Source organism: Mandrillus leucophaeus, unplaced genomic scaffold (assembly GCF_000951045.1).
Source record: "Mandrillus leucophaeus isolate KB7577 unplaced genomic scaffold, Mleu.le_1.0 Scaffold867, whole genome shotgun sequence".
NCBI classification, from domain to species: Eukaryota; Metazoa; Chordata; class Mammalia; order Primates; family Cercopithecidae; genus Mandrillus; species Mandrillus leucophaeus.
Window position 1 is genome coordinate 220789 of NW_012109441.1, and position 20571 is coordinate 241359.

The 20571-nt window shown below is 39.0% G+C and overlaps 1 protein-coding gene across 1 annotated transcript in view; it reads left to right on the plus strand.

Moving 5' to 3' along the window:
• Nucleotides 1-18880: 18880 nt before the first annotated feature.
• The window catches only part of LOC105531122 (protein phosphatase inhibitor 2-like), a 15949-nt gene continuing 14258 nt past the window's right edge, over nucleotides 18881-20571 (plus strand). The window contains 2 exon segments of the mRNA XM_011968953.1: nucleotides 18881-18923; nucleotides 19325-19419. Coding sequence (XP_011824343.1) covers nucleotides 18881-18923; nucleotides 19325-19419 — 138 coding nt within the window.

Sequence of the window (20571 nt, forward strand, 5' to 3'; positions counted from 1 at the left end):
GAAGCTAAGTAAATAAGGTGCCATATAACAGCCCACTAAATCTTTTGAGTGTGTATGTTAATCTGAACCCCAAGACACAGCTAATTTGTATGAAGTAAGCATTGCAGGTTTTTTTTTTCCTACAAAAATAACTTTCTCTTCATTGCTGAAATTCTATTGTAAATAAACAAGTAGTTAAGTAGAGGATCATAAAATGTTCTTTGCTCAAAGCCTTAAAATTCCCAAAACTCCAGCATTCAAATTTCTCTGGACAGAACTGGAACCAAAATGAAGTCACAGTTAATAATAAAACATTACATTTGTGTAATGCTTTGAATATTCTAAAGATTTGATTCTACTTTTCCTCTATCTTCTCTTCTCTGACTGACTCAATATGGCTTCTCTTGTACCTGCAAAAAGATGACTTCAAAATCCATTTCTCCAATTTTGAACCCACTATAGTACTTGATATCCATGTATGCCACTATTTAGAAGCAAAGGAAACAAAATCATTGAAATGACACTTTGAAATAGACTTGGTAGGACCTGAAAACTAACTGAATCCAATCTTCTCACTCAGACAGTTGAGTGGACAGTGGTTTAATCCACTGAAAGAGGAAATACAAGGGAAGGGTATGTTTGAGAGGTGTTTAGAGAACGATTTATAAAAGGTCTTAGAAGAGGTGAGTTTCCACTATTTTTGCACTGGGGCATCTACCCCTGCTCCAAGGTCCCTCATGTTCACATCTGTTGGAGATGATGAGAGGGCCAGAAGACAGTCCACCTCATGGAAAGAAGAGTAGCCAGGCTACATGGAGTAGGTCAGGAAGCAAGGAGGCTCAGGACCAAGGAAAGGTTTATCAAATAAATATTATGAAATGCTCAGCTGGTATATGAAGACCAGTGAGGGTTGGGGGTATCAGGGTCACAATCCATAATCAGTTCCAAGATGTCTGGACCATTTCACAGCTGGGATATGGTCTTCCTCTAAGGAAGAACATGGGCTGTTTTTTCATACTTCTGATCACAGTTGGCAATAAGGAAAGGTTGGAGTAATAGACTAGTAGTTGGGTTCTTAGATTTGTCTCTTTAATTAAATTCTCATGGCTGCTGGCAAGATAGAATATGCTTATATAGGACATTTATTTCAAAGTTGTGTTACAGACAACATGCATTAGAATCGTCCAGGGTACTTCATGAAAATGCAGATTTCTGAATCCCCTCTAGAGCTGCTGAATTAGGATCCCTGGGCTGGAGCCTGAGAATCTGCATTTAAGTCTACTTCTTAGTAATTCTCATGTACACTAAAATTTAAGAAGCATATGTAAGCTGGTTAATTATGAATTATTCTTATCAATGAAAAATTATACCAAACAAGAATTAAATGAGACAACTGGATATTTCATTGCTTTGAAGAAGCTGGTGACAACTTCATCTAAGACTTCCCAGTTGCTCTTTCAGTATTACTTCTAAATTTACTATTGCAGTTTATTTTTCATTACATCTTCCTTCTACTGGTACGAAGAAAAATATCTTTGTGTTCACTTTTAATTTTATTTATTTATTTTTTTTGAGACACAGTCTCACTCTGTTGCCCAGGCTGGAGTGCAGTGGCACAACTTCGGCTTACTGCAACCTCTGTCTCCTGGGTTCAAGCGATTCTCCTGCCTCAGTCTCCTGAGTAGCTGGGACTACAGGCGCCTGCCACTACACCCAGCTAATTTTTGTATTTTTAGTAGAAACGGGGTTTCACCTATTGGCTAGGCTGGTCTCAAACTCCTGACATTGTGATCTGCCAGCCTCAGCCTCCCAGAGTGCTAGGATTACAGGCGTGAGCCACTGCGCCCGGCCAATTTTACTATTTAATTAAAAATTTCTGAGACATTCTTAGCTTTAATGAAAATGTTTCCAAAGTATGTTCAAAGGGTAGTCCTTAGCTTGATGGTCTGAAGAATGGAATCATTTATTAATGGAGTCCAATAAATATTTATTAGCATTTATACACACAAGGTCCTTTGGACAGAGCAAGAGACATGAGACACCATCACTCCCTGGAAGAGCACACACAACAGTTACATAGATAAGACCAACACACACATTTGAACTGTGGTATTTAAACTTAAAAAAAAAAAAAGCCTAAAGCCCTCTCAGTAAAAAATAGTTGAGTACTTATCGACACTTACATGTTTATTTACACATTATCCCATGTACTAGCATATGGCTTGACTATACACACCAAAACTCACACTGTAACAAATAGAAAGTTTGTAAGTTACCAAAATAAATAGAAACTTTAACACTTCCTTCCTGTATCCTCAAGGATCATTTGCACATTCCCTGTAGTGTGCACATTCCATTTTGTAAACCAGTGTTTTTAGAAAACAATGCCTTCCTTATATAACCAAGCACTAAGTTTTGTGTTACAGATTAAAAAAAAAAAAAAAACAAAGAAACCATTTTAGAGTAAAGAGAAATAAGAGCAAACCCAGACTACTACAACTGGTAAATGAAAGGAATAGCATTCAGAAAACAATGTATTCAATAAATAGATAAAATAATGGGAAACATTTGCTTTGGGTTCATGTCAAAGCCTATTAAGAAGGAGACACAGGCATAGGACAAAATGATTATGTAGAGGAAAAAGAAACACAATATAGAAATGTAAACATTACTTCCTTCTGGCAAAATGTCTTCTAGCCTTTGGTGAGGTATTTGCAGACATTTATAGGCTACACTTTGCCAATGATTTTATTTAAGGATCATACAGTGAATGCTTATTTTTTATGTCTACAAAAAATAAAATAGTTATAAAATTTAGGCATTCATACATTCATTCATCAGTGCCTCTTGATATTGGAAACGTTTCTCCCTATTGCTTTATGGATTGACTGTGTTCCTGAAAAGCTTGAATTATATTTTAAAAACTCAGCCATAAGCTTTGTGGGGGACAGACTGTACCTGTCAAGTTCCCTCTTGTATCTCTGACACCTTGCATAGCATCAGGCTCATAGTGAATATTCATGAATGTCCTCTCGATGGTTGCAATATATTTGAAAATCTCAGCATTGAAAGAATTCTGTGACAAACCACTTAAAAAAGTTAAAACTAATGAACATTCAGTAAATTCTAATTTTGATGAAACAGAGTTGTTCATAAGTGGACAAAACTATCCTTTAAGTAAACCAATGGGAACATTTAGGTTGAATAATTTATACAGACTTATAATCTGAAAGAGAGCGCAGACATAGTCTCATATTCTTTTATCACACAGATAAGGAAAAGTTGGAGCTCAGAGAAACTTGAAAAAGCTTGCCCAAGGCCACATCACTATTTAGGAGCAGTTATTTTAATATGTAACAAATTACGTGTGATTATTCTTTTTCCGAAGGGGTTACTGCAGGTTTCCTTAAAGTAACGATATCAGATAATATTTTATAAAACTTAAAAACTCTATAACATAATGCTTTATAATGCTTAAGAATTCATAAACATTTAGTAAACATATTAAAAACATGCATAGCAATGGTAAATAAAACTGACTTCACATTGGTGGTTATATTTGGGGGTGGTGAAAAGAAAATGGAAGGATTCAGAGGTATCAATTTTACTATAGTCACTGATTTATAAAAAAACTATTGAAACAAATAGGACAAAATACTAAGATTTAATAAAGCTGGGTGTTTGGGTAATGGGTGTTCACTAGTCTTTGTGTGTTTAAAATACTTAATACAAATATTAAAACTAAAACTCAGTAAGAGATTGATAAACTAATAGATTTTTTAAAATACTAAGCAGAGGAAAAAAGTCAACAGTTATTTACCCACAGAACCATGAACGGAAATAGGCTATATATATATACACACACACACAGCCAAAGGGTTTAGTCAACAAAGTAGATATTCTATAATTAGCAGCATGAAGGAGTTAGAGTACACCGTATGTTGTTATAATTAATAGTAAATATTTGTAACATACAAAAAATACATGGAACAATGGTCATGCAACCACTACTCAAATACAGTTGTGCTGTTTGCACCTGACTTCAGGTCCACCTTTCTTTTCCCTCCCCAGATGTAATTACTAGTTTAAAGTTAGTACATATCATTTGTTATTATGTTATGAGACTTGTCCTTGTGAAATATGGATATTTAGTTTGTTTTAATGGTTGCACAAAATATATTGTAGAAAGGCAACACAATTTTATTTACTTTTTTATTCACTGATGGGCATCCCCTGACTTTCCACTAATTATAAGCAAACCTGCAATGAACATCCTTATGCATACTTCTTCGCTTATGTATTTGAGAATGTCTTCAGGTCTCTAGGGCACATAAACATAGAATTGCTTGTCTGTAGGATACTGGTCTCTTTAAATTTGTACAACACTGCATATGTGAAATAAGTAGTCGAAATAAGTGGGAAAACTAACCTTTCCACCAAGATTCTATGCAAATTCCCATTTCTTCACATTTCTCTTTCAGCACGTGCTATTGTTAGGGTATCTATTTTGAGATAATAAAGTTATTCTACATTTCCCCCCCAAAGCTTTAAACCTTTACCTTTTCACATTTAGCCCTTTATTTCATTTACAATTTATTTTAGTGATGGTGTGAGGTAGAGATCTGGGGATTTCATTTTTTCCCCATGGAGATAGCCTATGTTCCTGCAATATTAACTGACTTATCCAACAGTTCTCAAAATGTGATCAGAGGATTCCTGGGGATGTTGGGAGGCAGAGATCCCTTGGATCCTTTTAGAGGATCAACAAGGTCAAAAATACTCAGAAAACTAAGATGTTATTCGCCTTTTTTTTTAGTCTGACTCTCGTAAGTGTACAGAAGAGTTCACCAAGGACTACAATGGCATGTGATGAATAATGATGACTATTTCTCTGACACCTAACAGATTGTATGCCTGTGTATTGTATTTTCTAGAGTTTTCAAATGTAGTGAGTTTACGGTATAAATATGTAGTTTTCAGAAATTGTTTATTTTCTACAGTGCTCTAACAACTATTTTCAGTTATACCTGTTATAATCTCTGTAACCTCATTATCTTCCAAGAAATCATTTTTAAATCCTAAAGTTTTTTCTGCTTTTACACAGAAACATAACAAAAATTATGTTTACTTTGTTGTTCTGCAATAATATATTTTTCAAAAACTTTTTTAACTAAAAAAATTTTATCTGAATAGGGTGGATGGCTGGCTTTAAAAAGGGAGATGAGAAAAACACATTTTCTGGTGTCTAGATTGCCTATGTCTAGAGATGCTGAAAAGGATGACACTGACATATCAGCAAGTTATCTGATTCCTCATAAAAAGGAGAAATCTATTCCAAAGAAACTGAGTACAACTACACATAACAAAAATATGTTGAAAGTGATATTTCCTTCAGCTTTATAGATGTTAATAATTTATCACATTGTGTCTTGCACAGTAAAACATTTTCAAACACTAATATGGTTCCAACAAATTTGCAGTATCATTTTAGGACTAATCATTCAGAGTTTATTTAAAAAAAGAGAATTAAATAACCTAAATGTAGATGTAATACACTCTTTAAAAGCTTCTGACAGGATAAGCCATCATATTTTATTGACTGGAGGAGCACACACAAGCAAAGAGACTAATAGAGGCTTGAACAGTTGACATTGCTGAACACCTGCTGGATGAAAAATCACAAGAATGCATAGTGCTGGCATTTTCCAATGATGCAGTAACTTGCCAAATTAAAGATTTAACTGCAAACATAAAGACTGAGTTAATATGTCATCTAGGCCAGGCGCAGTGGCTCACGCCTGTAATCCCAGCACTTTGGGAGGCCAAGGCAGTTGGATCACGAGGTCAGGAGATTGAGATCATCCTGGCTAACACGGTGAAACCCCATCTCCACTAAAAATCCAAAAAATTAGCCGGGTGTGGTGGCAGGCACCTGTAGTCCCAGCTACTCGGGAGGCTGAGGGAGAATGGCGTGAACCCTGGAGGCAGAGCTTGCAGTGAGCCGAGATCTCACCACTGCACTCCAGCCTGGGTGACAGAGTGAGACTCCGTCTCAAAAAAAAAAAAGTCATCTAAAGATTTGTACCTTAGCCTTACAAAGGGACTGATCTACAGATGGCTATACATCCTGCTTTGCTTTCATTCGTCGGGTATCGGCACCAACTGACCATTGATGATCTTCTTTTATGTGAATTCTGGGCAACAGAGGTTCTGAAACATTAAAAGTGTTATATGACTTTTTTGAATCTGGTGGTTTATCCTCCACAACTGTGTTAACTGTGTTAACATTTGCACTGATGGTGCAAAAATGGTGGATTTTATTCAATGGTGGGTAAAATGACTGGTGTCTTAGCACGAATTAAGGCAATGGCACCAAATTTTATTATTAGTCATTGTATTCTTCACTACCACACATTCGTAGTAAAAAAAAAAAAAAATCAGTTTTACTAATGTCCTTGATGAAGCTGTAAAAATTATTTTTTATTAAATCTCAACCCTTAAGCACATTTAAAAAATATTCTTTGTGACACAATGTGATGTACCCATAAAACACTTCTACTGCATGCTGAAATGTAGTTGTCTCTAGGAAAAACACTTGTTTGAGTTGCAAGCTGAATTAGCCACTTTTTCTTTTCTTTAATGGAAACACCATCTTTTCACTTGGAAAAAAAAAGTGACAGAAAATTGATTATTCAGACTTGGGAATCTGGCAGACATTTTCTTGAAAATAAACAGTGATACTATTACTTTAGGGAAAACAACTAGTTATATTTGTTGCCAGTGCTAAAATTTAAACTTTTAAAAGTAGAAGTTGGAATTTTGAAAAGATTGTATCTGCTACTGTGGGGTACTTAGAACTTTTTCTGATATCAGCAGCAACAGTAATGAATATGATATTTTTTTTGAGACAGGGTCTTGCTCTATTGTCAAGGCTGGATTGCAGTGGCATGACCAGGGCTCACTGAATGCAGCCTCGACCTTATGGGTGCAAGTGATCCTCCTGCCTCAGCTTCCCAAGTAGCTGAGACCACAGATGTGCACCACCACTCTTGGCAAATATAAAAAATTTTTGTAGAGATGGGGTCTTGCCATGCAGCCCAGGCTAGTCTTGAACTCCTGGGCTCAGACAGTACTCCTGCCTTGGCCTCCCAGTGTGCTGGGATTACAGGCATGAGCCACTGCAGCCAGTCTGAGTTTTTGATATTGCATGAAATGTTTGAACATTTCAAATACCTGCATAATCCAGTAAACAGGTATTTTCTAATGACCATGTAATGTTACAGAATCTTACATGAGTAAAAATCATTTCAAAATGCAAGATAGGCCAATAGATTTCAATGACTTCCTGTTGTTTATCCCCTGAACCAGAAGATTTACACTCACCCTAGATTCTTACCGTTCCCCCAACCCCTTCATTCTATTACTCGTACTTAGTGTAAATTCCACCTCCCAGACAGCAGACAGCTCTGAAGTGTATGCTCTCCTGTTCATTACTATTTCTAATGCCCTCATTCAGAACTCTGGCAACTTACTTTATAATGTCAAATCTTACATAGAGTAAGAGGCCACTGCCCACCTCCTCAGCTTACCTCATTTCACTGTATTGTCTAGCAAGCAGATCTTATTACAGCTTTTTTTTTTCTTTTTTCTTTTTTTTTTTTTTAGACAGAGTCTCTGTCGCTCAGGCTGGAGTGCAGTGGTATGATCTCTGCTCACTGCAATCTCCAACTCCCACCTCCAGCGCTCCTTTCGCCTCAGCCTCCCAAGTAGCCGGGACCACAGGTGCACGCCACTGCACAGGGCTAACTTTTTTATTTTTGTAGACAGTGTTTTACCATGTTGCCCAGGTTGGTCTTGAACTCCTGGGCTCAAGTGATCCACCTGTTTCAGCCTCCCAAAGTGCTGGGATTACAGCCACCGTGCCCAGCCTATTATAGCTCTTTTTTAAAACAAAAACAAAACCAAAAACGAACATATTGATTCATGACTCCCTACCTTTGTATTCACATGGTTTCCTTTGCCTGGAATGTCCCCCTTCTTCTACCTGCTTGGGAAATTCCTAGCTGTGTCTATTAAAATTCTATTCAGATGTCTTTTTCCAGGCAGCTTTTCTTAACCTAACTCATGCCATTAAGAGTTATTCGCTTTATTTTTCTAGGTTATCTTCTATTTGTTTCTATTGTTGTACTCATCATTCTGTAAGGTATCGGGGCTCTGTAGAATTCCTGTTACAAAGTTACTTTTTGGTTTGATAGTATTTACTTACATTGAGCAATCCCATAAGAAACAGGCCTGTGAAACTCTCTACTGGGTTTCCTAAAACAATATTGTTGAGAGATTATTTAATTACCTAGCTTTCTTTTTATAGGGACTTACCAGAGAAATATATTTCTGGTCTTATCATATTAGTTACTCTTCAGATTTGTTTTAGAAAATAGTCACCATTAACACCTTTTAGAATTGGTTGCTGGAAAGTTTCCAATCAAAATTGTGTTCTACCTCTAGCAAGCATCTAAAATTTTACGATCTCCAATTAGCCTGAGTTTAGACTCTAGTGAGGCATCTAGCTTCACAAAAACTGAAGTCAGGGATAGTGAGTTGTCCCACATTAATAGAGAGCTGGGAAGTGCTGAGGTGCAAAAACTGCACCTGAAATGGTTGCTTTTTCTAAATAACAGTAAAACTGTTGCTCTCTGAAGATGGATAGGTGGATGCTGTTTGGTGTTTGCAAAGCTTAGGGAACCCTGTGGTTGAGATTTTTTCCAATACATGCATTTTTTTTTTTTTTCTTTGCAAAGGGGCTGCTGGATAATTGTCAATTTTCCCAAGAATATAACTATTTCTTTTATTGTTTAAATAGAGTTAACAGTTTATCTACAGTTTCACTTTCTGCAGTTTCAGTTACCAATGGCTTAAAAATATTAAGATATTTTGAGAGAAAGAGGAAGAAAAAGAAGTGTCAGCCACGTAACTTTTATCACAGCACATCATTATAACGCTTCTATTTCATTATTAGTTATTGTTAATCTCTTACTCTGCCTAACTTATAAACTAAACTTTATCATGGGTATGTATGGGGAACAAAAACGTAGTGTATATTATGGTTTGGTACTATCTGCAGTTTCAGGCATCCACTGAGGATATTAGAACATATTCTCTGCAGATTAAGGGGCAATTATCGTATGAAATTTTTTTTCTTTCTGTGCAAACACATGGTGTCATAGTCCATTTTGTGCTACTATATCAGAATATCACAGACTAGGTAATTTACAAAGAACAGAAATTTATTGGTTTACAGTTCTGTAGGTTGAGAAGTCCAAAATCAAGATGCTGGCATCTGGGAAGGGCTTTTTTGTTGCATATCACACAGAGGAAGATGGAAGGCTGAGAGAGCGAGTGAGAAGGGGCTGAACTCAACCCTTTTATAACATCACCAATCCCACCCTAATCACCTCTTAAAGATTTCACCTATTAATACTGTTACAATAGCAATTACATTTCAACATGAGTTTTGCAGGGTAGAAACATTCAAACCATAGCACATGGGTTAGGTGAGAAATGAAGAGTGAGGTATACAAGAGCATCCAGAACCATACCATATAGATTCCAGCTGTTTTGGTGTAGAAGCAGCACAAATGTAGAAGCTGCATTGTTTCTTGATAAAAGGGTCCTGGAAAGATGACCAGCTATACAGTTTCCACTGGAGGAAATGCAGATCCGCTTGTATGACTTCAGAGTATGAAATATAAAGATCTGGAGTCTCTTGCATGTTTTTTTCAGGACTGGTGTGACTATATTATGGACAACGAAGGAAAGGAGCCTCCTTTGAAAGAAGCATCTAAATTAGCGATGGGATCCTCATTTGGAGGATGTTATAAAATACTAATCAATGTCTCTCATGTTCAACGGAGCTCCCATTTTTATCAGTTTTGTGAAATTATTATTAATTTATTTGAATCCACGATGAGTCTCAAATATACCCAGAAGAAAAAAAAAACAAGAAATGAAACCAAGACTCCTAATGCTTTGAATGTCCATAACATTCGAGAAAAATTTGAGCCTGGGCTATATAATCAAAGTCTAGGATTTGTGAACCTAACAAGGTTCCACTGTCACCTGTTTTCAAGAGAGTGCTGAGAAAAATTCCAATCTATACCTTAAACAAGTAGGTTAAATGATTTAAAGAAATTAGCCTTCAGAGGACTGAATTTTTAATGATTTTTTTTACTTGGAAAATGTGCCTTTTAAATAAAAAAAGTGCTTGCTTATTATAAAACCTTGGTTCAAAGGTAAATACTATGTTCTGACAAGTGTAAAGTAAGTACAAGCACATGTGAAAATAACTGTTAACAGCAAATGCTTAAGAAGTGTTCTTGTTTTCTAAAATAAACATTTCCTGTTCCTAAAAAGTTTCTGGATCAGAAAATAGAAAAATACAACTCTAGTTTAATGGAGATATGCAATTTGACTGTAGACCAATAACTGTCATTAAAGGACTTCAAAAATCCTTCTAGATTAATAATGTGTAGAGGAGTCTTAGAGGATTACTCAGTAAATTAAATTCAAGGTAACAATATTAATCTAAGTTTCTTTAATATGCTTGATCTGGGTAAACATTTTCATAAATTAATTTTGTGAATTTTGAGTTTAAAATATGTCCTGCTCTAATTTCACCATGTGTAAAATAAAAAGGCAACCATGGTATTTTGATCCATATAAAACCATGCCTCCATTTATAAAAACAGACTTTTCTTGGACAGTTTAACAGTTACAGAAAAATTGAACAGGAATTACAGAGTTCCCATATGTCCCCTCATGCCCTCTTCCCTCCAGTTTCCACTATTAGTAACATCTTGTATTAGTGTGGTACATTTGTTAAAATTGGTGAGTCAATATTGATACGTTATTAAGTAAAGTCCATAGTTTACACTAGGGTTCACTCTTTGTGCTGTATATTTTACTGGTTTTGACAAAGGTATGACATGTATCCACCATTACAACATCATTCAAAATAATTTCACTGCCTTAAAAATCCTTTGTGCTCCACCCATTCATCCAGCCCTTGCCATGGACCACTGGTAACCACTACCTTTTTACTGTCTCCATGGTTTTGCCTTTTCCAGATTACCATATAGTTGGACTCATACGATATGTAATCCTTTCAGATTGGCTTTTCCTTAGCAATACGCATTTAAGGTTCCTCCATTATCCGGAGACGTTTTTAGTTGTCACAACTTGGGTAGAGGGATCAGGGGTCAATGCTACTGGCATCTAGTGCGTGGAGACTGAGGTAGCTCATGAACATCCTACAATGCCCAGGACAGCCCCTTACAATAAAGCCCCAAATGCCATTCAGCCCCAAATGCCAACCATGCTCGAGGTTGAGTAACCTTAAGAGTGACATGTGGCATGAGAAATGGGGCAGTTCTGGCTTATGTTGTGATATTCTAGATTCATATATTTCCCTGAGCAGAGAAGCTGAAATGCTGAAAATTTTTCATTTGATGGCCTTGATGCTTCCTTTCCTGACCACTGTAAAGAACGAATGGCTCCTTTGCTTTGGCAAGAAATACTGAAGGTGGTGGGTTTTTTCCTGTTTGTTTTGAAATGAAGTCTTGCAATATTGCTCAAGCCAGTCTCGAATTCCTGAACTTCTGGGCTCAAGTGATCCTCCTGCCTCAGCCTCCAGAGTAGCTGGGACTATGGGCATGTATTACTGCACCCAGCCTTCAACGTGATTTTTTTTTTTTTTTTAATTTCATTCAGGTGACAAACTCATGCTGAGGTTCCCAATTTTTGTCTCAGAGCTAGGATATTATAAATTTGTCAAAAAAAAAAAAGTGAAGAAATATTAGCTTTCTATGAAACACTCTAAATACTAACAAAGAGCTTGGTGAATTCTCCCATTTACCTGTGTCCCATCTGCGCTTCAGTTGCATATATATATATATCTATATATATATGAGAGAGAGAGAGAGAGAGAGAGAGAGAGAGAGGGAGTCTTATTCTGTCACCCAGGCTCCAGCGATCCTCCCTCCTTGGCTTCTAAAACACTGGGATTATAGGGATGAGCCACTGCCCCCAGCTCAGTTGCTTATTTTGCATTATTTCAAGGCAGTGGAGGCAAAACACTCAACATTAATTTCTCACAGATCAACATCACATCTTGGAGTAAAACACACACATATTGAAGGTATTTTAATGTATGTTTTCTTGAACTTCTTCTGACTAATAGGGGAAATATTTTCATTAATTTTTACCAAAGATTTCTGGATCACGTAAATGTATTTTTCTACTTGGGTAACAGTTTACAGTATGTTGTTATTTCTCTGTTCATTTATTTATTTTTATCATATACCTCCTAGAGTAAGATTTAATTTGATGGAAATATTTTGTGGATTCTGCTGTAATTAATGCACATAATTGCAGTCAGTAATAGAATTTCTGTAAACCTATATTTATTAATTATCCAATACCTTCTCTTCATTTTGCTGTTGATTTCCATTAAGTAGATTAAATTATGTTCTTAAAAACAGAAATTCATTTGTGTATGGATACAAAACAAAATGTTCCCAAATGCAATCTTGGATGTGATGTTCTAAACTTTAGAAATCCAGTTTCATTTATTTTGGATTAATTTCTCCTGCTTGGAGGTTGACACACTGTTCTACATCTATCAAATGCATGATTATAAAATTAACCATTTTGTACAATAATGAAATTAAACACATACACACGTACTGTAAACTATACAGCACTATCTCTGTCATAGTTTTAAAAGGCACTTCCAGATGACATAAAAAATGAAGACATATTTATTAAGAATCTATTGATTTTTTATCTCCAATTTTGTGTGTGTGGGGTTGTTTTTCTTTCACCCTAGTTTTATCCAATTTGAGATTCATGAACAAGGTATCTCTAAGTGAAAGAGCAGCAGGTATAATTATTAGTTATTTATAAGACTTTGTGAAGTCTTTGGTATGGTTCTAAAAACTGAAAGTGTATGTATAAAAATAGTTTTGCAAGTCAAGTGGTTTCTAATTCTTTGCTTTCAACAAAATTGAAGAAGAACCTTATAGGTATAAGGTTGTCAGCCGACAGATTATTAAAAATATTATTTAATAATAGCCCATTACGTGAGTCTTGCATATGACTAAGAAGAAATTTTTAAAATGGAGTCAAGTTGCCTCAACAAGTCTTTATTTTCTCATTCATTTATATGATCAAGATTCCTTAGTTCTTTCATGTTAAATTTTTTTAAATTGAAATAATATACAGCCCAGATTCATTAACAATAAGTAACATTTGTCAACATGAAATTGGGAAAATAAAGTCCCTATCTATCTCATTAAGAGATGCATTTCCAGTTAAATTTTACCTTTACAAACTTATACTTTTATTTACCAAAATGTGTATTACAGATTGAGCATCCCTCATCAGAAAACCTGAAATGCTCCAAAATCTGAAACTTTTTGAGCACCAATATGATGCCACATGTAAGTACTGTACTTAACACGACTTTGTTTCACATACAAAATTATTTTAATATTGTATAAAATTACCTTCAGGCTATGTGCATAATGTATATAAGAAACATAAGTGAATTTCATGTTTAGACTTGGGTCCCGGCCCCAAGGTATCTCATTATATACATACAAATATTTTAAAATCCAATATAATCTGAAATCCAAAACACTTTTGGTCCCAAGCATTTCAAATAAAGCATATCCAATCTGTATTGACATTATTTTGATCTCTAACAGTTGGTAATCCTATCTTAATCCATACACCTTTTTTTTTGAGACAGCATCTCACTCTGTCATCCAGGCTAGAGTGCATGCAGTGGCATGATCATGGCTCACTGCAGCCTCAACCTCCTGGGCTCAAGTGATCCTCCTACCTCAGCCTCCCAAGTAGCTGACACTACAGGCAGGAGCCACCATGTCCAGCATTTTTTTTTTTTTTTTTTTGTAGAGATGAGGTTTCCCTATGTTGCCTAGGCTGGTCTTGAACTCCTGGGCTCAAGTAATCCTCCTGCTTCCGCCTCACAAAGTGCTGGGATTACAGGTGTGGGCCACTGCACCCAGCCCATATAACTTTTTAAACACTTGGAACAAGAAATTAAAAATGCAGTGTAAGAACATATTTTGTTGCAAAGAAGCATAATAGGTGGCTCAATAAAAGATTTCCAAGAACAAAAAAAAAAATTATATTAGGATGCAACCAGGGTTGAGAACTCAAAAAAAAAAAAGAAAAAAAAAAAAGAAAAATTCTGCAGGGAGGGGGAGAATAAAAATATGGATTCAAAGGGGGAAAAAAAAGAGCAATGTAAAATTTCCAACCATTAAGAGGTTGTTTATATATTTTTAAAATTAATGATAATGGGTGTCAAAACATTATGATATTTAGATTGAATTGAACATATGAGTGACTAACAGTTTTACTGTAAAGTGTTAATATGGAGAATATGTTGGAAATCATATTTTTTTGCAACTATCTGGACACATGTTGACAATTTTAGGTCTATCTAAGTCTATGGGAAGAGGCATATGACATTTCACAATCCTTGTAGGAGAGATGTGAAGGGAAGACCTGAGCTATTCTTCCTCCTTCTTGTGTTACCCCAATAGGAAAACAGACTTATAACTGGAGAAGAGAAGCTAGGTGTCAGCAGAGACATGATGGAGTGGACATTTCTTTCAGTCCTTTACCAGGAATTCCTCTCAAACTGAGGAGGAAAATACTAAGGGAGAGACACAGTAGTCTTGAAGCCCATGGCATTCTTGAAGACCCACCTCACACCCCAAATTACCAAACCCCAAAGCTCTCTTCAGCTCAGCAGGTGTCCTTTAATTTTCAGCAACTCTTCCCCATAGCAGAACCACCAATTTTTCTTTTCCCTCATAATTTGAACCCCTCCCCCTAATTTATTTGAAGATGAAGATATTACCTTCTTTCACTACCAGTGAAAATACAATGACTTGAGAAGAGAAAATGATCTGTGTGAAGCCAGGGCAGAAGCAGAAGTTGTGGGCCCTCGAATAAACCATTAGTCTTATACTTGAAGCAGGATAAATAAATGCCAAACCCAAGGCAGAAACTAGAAACATGGAGGAAAAGAGGCATAAATGCCTCACATTAGATAATTACATTCCAAGAAATCTTTCTTGCAACAGTTACTTTCCTACAATGACCAACTTCCTCTGACTCCAAATTTACTCCTTAGGTACACTTGGCTTAGATATTCCTTTGACTATCCAATCATACCACTGTATACTACAATTTACACATGCATACACGCTCACCTAAAGAGTTTTTTTTTTTTTAAATCGAGTCTGGGACCTGGTTTCCCTCCATTAAATAACTGATGAAAAATTTAGTAAATCTACGGAGAGAGTTTAGTAAGTGTAAGAAGACTTTGCTCACTGTGTGTGATATTCCAATAGATTCATGTGTTCTACACACAGGGATCTCTTGGATATAAGGGAAGCATTTCTCAGATGTCTGGGTGTGTTTCTGGTCACTATCCAGGTTCCTGGCTCAGCTTCCCAGGTCTCTATGAATAAGCAGAGGGCATCCACATCCAGACCAGGCTCCTGGGGCTCAGACCATAGGGGCTGGGCATCCCTGGTAGACCTCACATTGGGCACTGAGACTCCTGAAAAACTTGTGCTGTTAATTTTGCAGTTCTCTATCTTGACTGCTTCTCAGACTGACCACCAGTTGGTGAGTTTTCATCAGCCTTCTGCCTCTTCTCCTCTGACCCAAGCAGCAGCAGGGACTCACTTGCATGCACTGGTCTTGTAGGCAGTAACTTTTAAGCCACATCCTCTGTCGACCAGGCTAAACTTGCCTGCCTGAGAGGCATACTCCTTCCATCCTCTGTCGTACATCTGTGAGCTACCAACTCTGGCCCTAGTGTGACACTGCCAGAATGTTGTGTACCTCATCTATTTAGAGTGGGAAACCCATGAGGCAAACTGTAGAGGCCCCGTATCCTCACTCCCTTTCTGCTCAGTTTTTTCACCTATATTATCTCAACTTCACTCTACTAACCAGAGTACCAAGGAAAGGTAGGCTAGCAATTATGTCCATGATGACTATAGAGAAGTGGAGAGGAGACGACTTATGATCTTCTTTGTGCTGGATTCTCTACTGAAGGCATCTGATGGCTTCTGATTTCCCTGGTCTGAGAAGAAAGTCCCTATCCACCTCTCCCTCCTTACTCTACCTCAGGCTGAGGGGCTCAGGCAACCTTTCATGTTGCATATGGCATAGGTATGTCTGCCTCACTCCAGAAGGGACCAGCCAATAGCCACCTACTTCTAAGGTCTAGTGCCCACAGACCTGGTGTTCATACATTTAAGTTCTGGATTTAGGTCTCCTTTCCTGTAGCCAGGTGATCAGTGACAGGCAAAAATCAAGATCCCAGACTTCCGGAGTAACCTCATCAAGATTGAGGTAACAGCTCACATAGCTAGTGCATAGACAGATGCAGGTTACATGGAGTCTGAATCTTGTACACATTTGGAGGCTCCCTTTGGGACTGCTGGGAAGCATGAAACATGGGATTTCACTCACCGTTGTGCTCACTATGTGTGATATTCCTATAGATTTATGTCTTCTACACACAGGGATTTTTGATCATTCTGAATTCTTGATTCCCATAAAAAATGAATACATAGTCATCATAGCATATGCTGCATTACTGAATATATATTTATGAGAGTCTCCAACACATCTTTACACGTCTGAGGAGTGGAAGAATTTCCCACAGATTAGCTTCTTGTTCCCCACATTTCAAACCTCATTTCTCTTCCACCTCTGGCACTGGGTGTGGTACGGCTCCTTAGTGCTCCATGCCAGAAGAAGTGGCACAGGGGTAAAGTTATTTCTGGTGGGGGGAGGGGGATTTGGAGAAAAAAAAGAAAGAAGATTGCCGGGGAGTATACAGGGAGGGTTAGGAGAAATTCTGGAGATATGGTTCACTCAATGGAGGCACATATAACCAAGCTGAGAAACGACATAGTACACAACAGAGTCGGGAGATGTGAAACCCAGACATCAATCTTCACCTGGGCATAGAGGAAATACTCAGATTTCCAAGCAGGTTCTAGGTTCAGAGGAGAGCGCGCTTGGTTGGAGGCGCTGGTCTTGCAGGATGGGGTGGGGGCGTTAATGCAAACTTCTGGTCCAGCAGAGGTAGAAACAGACCAGATGTAAGTAGCAGCTCAGAGGCAGAGGACTTGAGGGATGAAGACGTGAGGCCCAGAGGGTGGTGACTGGCAGAGAAAACAGCTGCCGGACACCAAGGCCACCTCGGGTTAAAGGGAACAAGTTGTACCCAAAAAAACACGGTGAAAATAGGAAGAATAAGAATATTACCTGGAATGTTCTCCTAAGACCCTCCCCAAGAACCTGGATTCTTTAACAATCCCTCCAGAGCAGGGACACTCAGAATACATACATAGAGCAGGGACACTCAGAATACATACATCTCCCACAAAGTAAAGTGTCTGAAGGCCTGGGCAGACCCTTCTTCCTCCCCTTCTCTCTCCTCCGTCGGCCGGCCCGGAGGAGGGTCAGGGATGAGAACTACTCCCACTGCTGTCCCCCACCTCACCCCAACGAGAGAGGAATCTAGAGGTCTGTATCCCTCCTTCACCACCCCGCCTGAGCGCCTTCTGGAAAACACAACCACCGTCCCAAATCTCACCCAGCAACTGCATCCAAGCGCTTTCTCCAAGTGTTCGCGGAGCCGCCGGAACTCTTCCAGGCAGGCGTTCCCGGACTCTGTACAGTAGGCACCCCGCCCTTGGGGTTTTGAGCGGCAGTGTCTGCCTCTGTCCAAGTATCCAGCCTCAGGTGCAGACCTTTCAGGGCCGGCGGCGGGAGGCGCAGACAGGGAGGACCCCCTCAGGCGTACTGCAGCCCGGGCTGCCGCGCCAGAGAGTTTGCATCCTTGGGAACCGGGGACGTGCCTGGGCGCTCCAGCCCCGCGCGCCTCAGACGCTGAGGCTATGATTGGCCTGGCTGAACGTCAATCAGGGCTCGGCGCCGTGGAGGCGGGACGAACGCCGTGGGCCGAGCCTGCTTAACTCCCTGCCGGGTTATTCTCTGCCACTTCTAAGGTAGGCAAATGCCTCCGAGTCCCTTAGGGGGGTCCCCCCGGCGGCCTGAGATGCTCCGCGCCAGGTCGTCGCGCCCTTGCGCTGGCTGAAGTAGGAATTGGCTCTGGAGAGTCTGCGTTGTTCCTGGTCCCAGGGCCGTGATCCCGATACTGCGCTTCCCGCTCCTCCAGTCGCAGCCCCCAGGCTCCGTCTTCTCCTGCGTGGCGCTGGAGAAACACCCGAAAGAGAGAGTCCTAGAATGTCTGCTGTGGCCCTGCGACCTGACTGCCACCTTCCAGGACTCTAGCCCTGGCTCCTTCTAACCTTCCCGCCCCTCAGTGCCCCAGGGAGGCTGCTGTGCCAACAATTATTCATCAGCCGGAAGAAAAGGAGGTGCCAGTGTTAGGCGCAGAAGAGGGTTGGACCAGAAAAGCTGGAGAGGGGCAAGAAAGGAAAGAGGGGGAAGAGGGAAGGCGGAAAAAGTGGGGAGGGGTAACAGCTCGAGCTTTTCCTCTAGGGTAGTTTGTCTTCTCTCGGTCTCGCCTCCTCTGCTTCTTGCCTCAGTTCCCCACTCCCACCCGTGCACCTCTGCGGCAGGCGTGTGAAAGAAGTGGGAGGGGGGGGCTTTTGGTCGGGGTATCTGGTCCTCCAGACCCCACAGCCTTGGCTGAGAACTTACTTAAGCCCACTCCAACTGACTTGATAAATAAGAATCTTGAGCAGTCCATTGGTAGGTAGAAATGAGGGACATCATCTGTCCCTGAACAGAATAACCCGAAATCGCAGGTCCCATGGATGTGGGAATCCACAGCACTGACTGCGCTCCTAAGGCTCGTAAGTCCACTTCTGAACCTCATCTAAGACCCTGAAAGCCAGACTAGGGATACATTTTATTATTATTATTACTATTTTTTATTTGAGACAGGGTCTCCCTCTGTCGCCCAGGCTGGAGTGCAGTCGTGTGATCTCGGCTCACTGCAACCTCCGCCTCCCGGGTTCAAGCGGTTTTCGTGCCTCGGCCTCCCAAGGAGCTGGATCTACAGGTGCGCACCACCACACCTGGATAATTTCTGTATTTTTAGTAGAGACAGGGTTTCACCATGTTTGCATAGCTTGTCTCGAACTGTTGACCTCAAGTTATCCTCCCGCCTCTGCCTCCTAAAGTGCTGGGATTACAGGCCTGAGCCTCCTCGCCCGTCTTATATGTTGGATCTTTTCCCAGACCTCCTCCTCAGATGTGGACCGTACAGATGATGCTCCATCGGTTACTCTGATCCTGGCTTTGGGACTGCCAGATAAAACTGGGAGAAACCCTACATTTACTCTTACTGTAACGTATTGGCTTGGAACTGCAGGTCAGAATCCATTTATGTTGAGATCAAAAGACTTTTTTTTTCCAAGTAGAATGAAATAGAATAAAATAGGATTGAAAATACTTGCCTGCATCACAGGTAATGAGAGTAACTATAGTTTCATGAAACTTTTGTTTCAGTTAAATATGTTTTTGCATGTGTTCATGTGTACTGGGAGGAGATATATATTCCATGTATATATGTAGAGAGGTGGAAATCAACAACAAAACTCCATAATTGTTCTTATTTTCTAATAGTTCTTGATTTTGAGTAAAAAGAATTAAGAACAAAACGTTGAGCCAGCTAAAGAAAGATCAGAGTCAAGCAGGCTCTCATTGGGGCCTAAATAGAGGTTCATCTTATTTGGCCTTTTTTTTTTTTTTTTCCATCTCGTGGGCTCTTTTTAAGGCCCAGCAAGGAATTACCCTCCCCTGACTCTCTCTGCTTGGTTCAGCCATTCAGCCGTCTCTCAGGCTCTTTGATTAATAAAATGTCCAGCAGAGCTATTTTATCCTATGCATGTATGGGAAGAGAGCAATGCCAGTGATTCTTTTCTGATTTGATAGAAAATTCACAAATCACGTTATCTTTTGAAGCTTGAGATTTTAAACTCAAACATTATCACCAGAGAACTAAATTATTAAGAAAGATGAGTGGTCAAAAGTATAGATGTCTTACAGGTTAGGGGTCATTTTGTCAGGTCCTGTCCAAAATATCTGAAGTCTAGGGGTTTGAAAAATTGTTAGAAATAACCATTTATGACAACAGTTTTCATTTATTGTTCTCCCCAGCTTCAGGAGAAGGCGAGAACATTTTTTTCCTTCTTGCTGAGAATTTTTTCACCAGGGTTTCAAGGCTAAGAACTGAAATTCCAGCATTGACATTGAATTAAAAAGAAGCAAGCCCTTTTAGGAAGTCAAATTTTATTATATGAGATGGAATATAATATTGAGATTACTTATTACTTAGGCATGGTATGGGGGGGCTTTTAACAACAGATCAAAAAAAAGTTGAAAGGATAGGAGTGAAATAAAGCAAACTTTCATTATTCAGAGATGATACAATTGTCTACAGAGAAAAATAATCTAAAACATAAGAATTAAGAGTTTGGCACAGTTGGCTAAATATAT